Genomic DNA, 7,755 nt, shown 5'->3' with positions numbered 1-7,755 from the left:
TAGAAACATGTATAAGTTATGGAGAAAGCAATAGCAACAAACTAAACGATCATCGTGCTAAGCTAATAGATGGGTCAAGTCAATCACATCATTCTCTAATGATGTGATCCCGTTAATCAAATGACAACTCATGTCTATGGTCAGGAAACATAACCATCATTGATTCAACGAGCTACTCAAGTAGAGGCATACTAGTGACACTCTGTTTGTTTATGTATTCACACATGTACTAAGTTTCCGGTTAATACAATTCTAGCATGAATAATAAACATTTATCATGATATAAGTAAATATAAATAACAACTTTATTATTGCCTCTAGGGCATATTTCCTTCATAGCTACCTATCAGAACTTGAGTTACTTGAGCAATCAAGAGCAGAAACAGGGAGTGCACGAGTGCCCAAGCCGTCAGCCTGGATTCCACCCCCGATCAGCACCTCAAACTTAACGTTGATGCTGCTGTGGTTAGACATGGGGGGCTAGGGGCAGTAGCTGCAACCTGTCGGGATAATTCAGGCACATTCCAGGGGGCTTGAACGGTCGTTTTTGCAAATATGGATGATCCAGGAGTGTTGGAAGCCCTAGTGATTCGAGAAGCTATGGCTCTTTCGGAAGATTTGTACGTGCAGAAGATTGCAATTGCATCGGATTGCAAGAAGGTGGTGGAAGCTATCAAGACAGGCACCTTGGCAGCGTATGGAGCAATTGTTCATGAAATAAAAGAGCATTTTGGTTATTTTTCTTCTTGTCAGATTAGTCATGAATTTAGAACCTCTAAGGTAGAGGCTCACAAACTTGCAAAGCACGCGTTAACTTTGGGTATTGGCCGTCAAGCTTGGTTAGGTCAACCCAGAAACCTTATGTTCGTCCATGTAAACATTGTGACGGATGAATAATGAAGCTTTGTGGGTTTGTCTAAAAAAGTGTTCTATAGACGTGCCCTCATTGCTTGCATAAGAGCCACATAGTGTGATGAGACAAACATCCAACATTGCACACAAATCTTAGAGCCCATGATCAGACGGACCTCGAGTTGATTGAGATTTAATTACCTCTCAGGAGGACTGATAATTAGCAAATTTGGTTATACTTTGTGTAAGATCTTTTTGTGGGTAATTAGAAAGCGCTTTTGTCTCAGTCCATATATGTTCTTGTTGGGCCACACCGAGCAACACATCCGTCTTTGTCCGACCGTTTCCTTCTATTTCTTGTTATATAGTGTGACCGGGCTTTGTGTAGGCCCTTTTAACTTTCAGAATCTTAAGTTCTCAAGTGAGATGAACTGCATTGTATCCTCAGCATAAAACTAAAAAAACTATAGTGTACCATTTATGCAAGTGTTTCTTTTATAAGTTTTTAGGCTTCCTTATGTCGTGTTAGTGAGAATGTGAGATAGCAAAAATGCATGTGCGTTGCAACGGGAGAAAAAAATTCTTCCATGTTATCTGGTGTGTCTGTGCGTTGTCATGGGAGCACACTCACATATGTGATGCTATCAAGATTCGTCTTAACGAAAACCTAAATTATCCGTTTGTTAAAGTATCATACATGCACAATAGATGCATTTGCCTACATAAAGAGATGTGTAGTTCAATGACCATACATTGCTATGGAGGAAAAAATCAACTGATTGCAACTTTCTCATTTCTCAATTAAACCTAGGCACCTTGACCACCCTAAACTCTCTTGTCACCCAAACAACATAAATCTACTTTAGTCACGGCCAACGCGGGACAAAAGTCTCTGATGAAAAAAAATATGGGTCAAACGTACTTTGGGACGGTATTTTGGCAAAGAGTATGTATTCCATCCTTGACAACCTAAAATTGTCCACAGCCCCTTAGGTATTTCCGGAAACATCATACATCAATATCATGCTTAGCAATATCAACCGTGGCATTGTCTGGATCTCGGTGCAAAAGTTCAGAACATGTGTCCTTCCTATTTCTGTTTCTTAGGTTCAGAACCATTTAAAGTAAATAATTGAGCATTTTTGCCATGGTTAGAAATTAAGTCAGCTTAATTATCAATACAACAAGCAAGACAAAATGTGAGTTTAATCTTTTTTTAGGGATATCTGAGTTTATACTTTCCTATATGCTAGAGTAGGCCCGTTTGGACGACAAAGCCCACCCCGCTTGAGGTGACAGACCTAGCGGATCGGTAGAGCAGTCGATGCTTCACCACATCTTCGATCCCGTCTCTCAGCATCTATCTCGTCACAGGAGGACACTGGCCGCACCATGGAGCGCAACCCTTGCCAGCCGCCACATCTTCTTCCTTCAGCTTCTTGCAGCGAAGCGAGGCCATGGTCGCGTGTCGTACCACCTCTCCTCCCTGCTGCTTCTTTCCATGGACGCGGCCAGTCCTTCTTCTTCTCTGATTCCTTAGTATGAGCCAGTTTAATCGGGTCTCTCTCGAGTTAATTTCATAATTTTCTTCCCATGAAGAAGCAGACAAACTCCTTATTAATTCTCTGGGCGGCTTATTGGTATCAACTCGTAGATGTATTTAAATTGGTGAGATTTTGCTTAAGAAAGCAAGGTGGGACTATCACCACGAGGTCCGGTATCAAGATGTGAACTTAGATCACACTAATCCCTGAACCGTTTGGTCTTTTCCTCCAAGATTAGGATTTTGAGCAGTGGGGTTTGCTCGGGGTGGCCTCGTGTGCGCATTGTCGCCGTGTGTGCTATGTGGGCCATTTTTCATCGGATTGTGTTGCTCGGCGCTTCCTCTTGTCACGTTGTGAGCGGTTTTATGAGGTTTGCACGGGCCGCATCAACTTTTTAGTCCTTTTTTTTCTTTTTGTCCCACCAAAAAAATAAAACATCATGCTAGGATGGTCCATTTCTCGGGAGGAGATGTTAATTTCCGCAGAGGTTTTCACACAAGTTAAAAATGCCTAGTCCAATTATTGAGACAAAGGCTTAATCGGATGTGCGAGAACATAAGTGACAAGAGAAAAAAAACTCCAAAGATTAATAAAGGAAAGCAACAAATACATTATGTTGTCATACTTAAATGTGCTCTGACTAGTGCACATCTAATGATCTAGATGCATCCTAGACATCCCTAAAATGGATAAAATGTGTTGGGAGGCCATTTTGGCCCGGAGGTTTGAGCCATATCCTTCCCTGCATCCACCAAATGGCATCGCCTGCTAAATCCTGAGTAGATTGAAATGAGCAGAAGTGTGGCTATATGTCTAACCAGACGCGGCTTGTCTGCTCCCACGCCGTGCTCCCTCGGTGCTAGTTTTACATTCGACGGTTGCCTCACTTTTTTCATCCCTCGATGCCTGTCGGGGAGCACACCGAGGGAGCATGCAAGCCGTGTTTGCCCATATCCATCCCCGGAGCCACTACATGTCATCACCTGCAAAATCCAGAGTAGATGGAAACGAGCCATCTTGCTCCAAATACAGTTGCATTTGCATCTGGAAGGTGCACGTGGCATCCGGACGGCACCCGAGTATATCCCCCAATTAAGCTATGATGATGACACGGTAGCACGCCAAATCTGATTTTGTATTTGCCAAGGCAGAACCAAATAGCTAATACCAATCTCTACCTGAGTAGGACCTAAAGGGAATCTTGGGGAAGCATTCTCTAGGTTTTACCGGAACCTTTGCTTTGGACTGTATCCAATTGTCCTTCGTTCAAGCCAATGATAGCGATTTTAATATCATTTGGTGCCTGCAAAATTGACCGTGTCATGTCAAAAACAGGAGGGCCTAGGCCCCTTCACTGAAAATTAAGTTATGGTTTTTAGATCGTTCCAGAATCAAACCGCGTGTAATGTCCATTTACTCGAACTAGAGGTGACAAATGTCCACCGCAGAGCCTCTTATGCGGCACATGAAGCCAACAAACCAGTCGTTCTTAGTACAACGACAAACTACCTTTGTTTAATCCTCGATGCACTTAGTAGTATTTTTCGTTCGAAGGGATCACTAATAAGTTGAAGTACGTACGTACGTCACCTTTGAAACTCGAGGAACTACCGTACAGCCTTGTCGACCATGACGGCCTTATAAACCAGCATTTCCCGTTGAAGTTCCCCAGTTTAAAAGTACGAGAGGCAATCTTCTAGTTATCCAAGTTTGCATTTTCCAACGAGAGGCAAAGTTAAACTGTAACTTTGTAAGGGAGCCACCATGGAAGCCACCTCAGAACACGACGGGGGTGGCAGCGGCGCCGGCGACTACGAAGCTCTCATGGCAGCACTGATGGCCAACAGGCAGCTGCTGGAAGCCAAGGTCGGCATCAACAACGCAATGTTCGCCGCCAGCGATCTGGCCACGTCGCAGCTCGGCCATTCCTTCGTCGTCGGCGGGTGCGAAGGGCAGAAGACCATAGACGGCCAGCAGATGCCACTGGTCCTGGGCCCGTCAACGAAAGGTGCGGGCGAAGGCGGCGGCGGCACCGGGTACGAGGCGCTCGTGGCCGCTGTGAAGGCCAAGAGGGAGTGGCTGGAGGACAAGGTGGTGACCAACAGCGCCATTCTGCTGCGCGGCTTCGACGTCCGCGACGCGGCGGAGTTCGACGCCGTCGTGGAGGCGCTTGGGTGGCCGGACATCCGGTACGTCGGCCCCGCGCCGCGCACCCACGTCCACGGCCGCATCTGGACCGCCAACGAGGGGCCCCTCGAGCAGAGCGTCTACTTCCACCACGAGATGGTGCTGGTGAGCCCACACATGCATGCCGTGCCATGCCATGATCTGCGACAGTACAGCATGCCGGCCTTGAGAAGTGACTATCCATGTTCGGGTTTTTGTTTGCGTCAATTGATGTGCAGATCAAGGAGTTCCCGGCGAAGGTGATACTGTTCTGTGAGGTGCCGCCGCCGGAGGGTGGAGAGACGCCGTTCGTGCCGAGCTTCCGGGTGACGGAGCGGGCGCTGGAGGAGTTCCCGGAGATGGTGGAGGAGCTGGACGCCAAGGGGCTCCGGTACACGTTCACGGCGCCGAGCAACAACAACACCGGGTCCATGAGAGGGAGAGGATGGGAAGACGCTTTCGGCACGTCAGACAAGTCTGAAGCAGAGACGAGGTAATATACACGTCAGCCTTTGTTTTTCCTCTGTTTACTAGTTTCAGAAAGTCATAGCCGCTCGATGAAGATCTTCTCATCTCTATACAGAATCTTGAATCTCAGCCAGCGATCGGATCAAATAGTTTACAGTTACTTAGACATAGTTATTTTTCAGTCGCCTAAAAAATAGCAACACCTTTTAATTTATAAAACAAACCTGTAAATGAAAAGGTTTTGCTCATTTTTTTAGAAATAGTTATTTTAAATTTTGATAAAATATCCAAAAATTGGAAATTGGAATAATCATAAAGAAATTAAAAATTGTAGAAATAAAACATTTAAAAGGAAGAAAAATATTTCAAAAGAACTATTTCCTCTGTCCCATAATATAAGAGCATTTTTACACTAATGTATTGTCAAAAATGCTCTTATATTATGGGACGGAGGGAGTATCTTGCATGCGCTTCATATGTTATAAATATATCTGCAATGTTTTCAATAATTTAGAGGTGTGTTCTACCTTTTTTTTATTTTGGATAGTAAAGTACATTTTTGTGTTTGTATTCGCAACCTTTCGAGCATGATTTAGTTATATATGTTCTTAAGTACGGTAATACGGTATGTTTTTTGAAGTACTCTCTCCTTATACAAAGCCACATACTGTTGTCTCAAGTCAAATTGATTTATTATTGACTATGTTTATAGAAAATTATTAATGCGATACTAAATAAATATCACTAGACTATCATGACATATATTTTCATAATGTATTTATTAGGTTTTGTAGTATATGTTGCTATTTTTTGTATTTTTTTGGAAAAAATTATTATGAAAAGATTAAGTGCCTCATATACATCGACATAAGGATCACAATTGTTTCTGTGCCTAAGTTTTTTGCCACCGCAATGATTAGTGGGTGCATGCATGGTGAGAAATCCTATAGATTAACATGTCTATTTATTGTGAGGTTATCCATGAGTTCTTTTTGTTAATGCATTTTCTTAATTTTATCATCACACTGAACCGATACAACCGCACACACGATAGTTTAACCTCGTTTCTGCATACAATCAAATACGCCCAGAACACCACACCACAATGAAAGATAGTTTGAAACAACAGAGAACAGGTGGAGAAGCACTGTTGAGAACCTAGTCTATCATCCATGCTAGAAAAAATACCTCCTTGGCAACCCGCCCAAGGTATTCATATACCATGTCACCAATCTCGGTGCTCTGGTTGAAGGAAAGACCAGGAATAGAGCCACTGTGCGCAGTTGAGTGGCACTTGCATAAGAGAGAGAAATATATTTGGACCTATGAATCTTCTAAATTTACTTGAGTTGATTTTTATAACAACCCATGCAGAGTTAATAAACATATCCGAAGCCCCAGCTATTAGACGATATCTCAAATGAGCAAAGAGCACATGGGGAATTCATTATCTCATAAATAAACTAAAGGATAAGTGAAACATTGCGAGTTTTTGTCACACATATATGGTTTAAAAATTGTATAATGAAGATTTTTCTTTTCCTAATTCTAACTCATCCAAGTATGTGATAAACCCTAGTCACCTAAAACTGCACATAGTAGAGCCTAACCTTGTACTCTAAAAGTGTGCAGTTTCAGCAACAACAACAAAAAAAAACAAATTCTACATACAATGTAGGAGTGGTGATAAGAAGAGTTAAATATTGGTTTGCAAGCTTAAAAGAGGAATAATAAAATTTATAAAAGTGCAGAAGTTAAAATAGAAAATCACCAGATATAATAGCAATAGCACAAAATTTTGTGCTTTGCTGGGAAAATGGATATCCACATTTGTACACCTATGCACAAAAAAGAGCAAAGAACTAAGTACTACTCCGTTCCAAAATAAATGTCTTAATTTTAGTGTAATTTTGTACTAAAATAGTACAAAGTTGAGACATGTGTCTCTAAGTGTTTTATTATTATACTAATTTTAGTACAAAGTTATACTAGTTGTTCTATGTATTCTGAAAGAACAATAGTAAGTCTCTACAAAAGAAAATTAACAATAAGCGGTTTGGGATGTTTGCAGGGCAAAGTCACTGGGAATGGGCGTGGAGTGGCTCGAGGACGGTGGCGTGAAGACGATCCTGGGTCCCCGCACGCTGACCCACGTCTTCCCAGGGCACGAAGGCCGGAGGATGTGGTTCAACACGTTGGTCGGGATGCACGGCAAGGAGCTGAGCTCGGCCACGGCGGCTGACGGGGCCGGGATCCCGGCGAGCTTCGTGCAGCGGTGCGAGGAGATCATCGAGGAGGAGAGCATCCAGTTCCGTTGGCGCAAGGGCGACATCCTCATCCTCGACAACCTCGCCACGCTACACGGCCGGCGGCCGTCGCTGCCGCCTAGGCGGGTTCTCGTCGCAACTTGCAAGTGACGCGCTGATAAGTTCTTTTTATTTATTGATCAGAACTCCCACATATGCCATGTGGCGCATCCAAGAGTTTATCAGCGTATGACATCCCAATCGGTACAACACAATTTAACTGGGTCGCCTCATCCCATTCGTTGTCATTGGCCGCAGGTACCTTGATCCGTGCTATCCGCGGTCGTGAACCGGATCAAGGAAATCAAATGTTCATTACACGATGAATATTTGTTAATACATTATGAATTTTTTTAATACATGACATTTTTTAAACACACAAGAATATTTTTTAATACGCGATGAACAAAAAAAGGAGA

General features: G+C 43.2%; 1 protein-coding gene across 1 annotated transcript; it reads left to right on the top strand.

The window, feature by feature from the left end:
* Window positions 1–4,089: 4,089 nt before the first annotated feature.
* LOC125556029 (clavaminate synthase-like protein At3g21360) lies at window positions 4,090–7,555 on the top strand. Its single transcript, XM_048718830.2, has 3 exons — window positions 4,090–4,688; window positions 4,802–5,055; window positions 7,102–7,555. The coding sequence occupies exons 1-3, from the start codon at window positions 4,161–4,163 to the stop codon at window positions 7,445–7,447; spliced, it is 1,128 nt and encodes a 375-aa protein (XP_048574787.2). The 5' UTR covers window positions 4,090–4,160; the 3' UTR covers window positions 7,448–7,555.
* Window positions 7,556–7,755: the final 200 nt, after the last annotated feature.

The sequence above is a fragment of the Triticum urartu genome, chromosome 5A, assembly GCF_056163025.1.
Source record: "Triticum urartu cultivar PI428250 chromosome 5A, HENAU_Tu73, whole genome shotgun sequence".
NCBI lineage: Eukaryota > Viridiplantae > Streptophyta > Magnoliopsida > Poales > Poaceae > Triticum > Triticum urartu.
The sequence above is the reverse complement of the archived record's forward strand: the minus strand, read 5'-3'. Positions and strand labels throughout refer to the sequence as shown.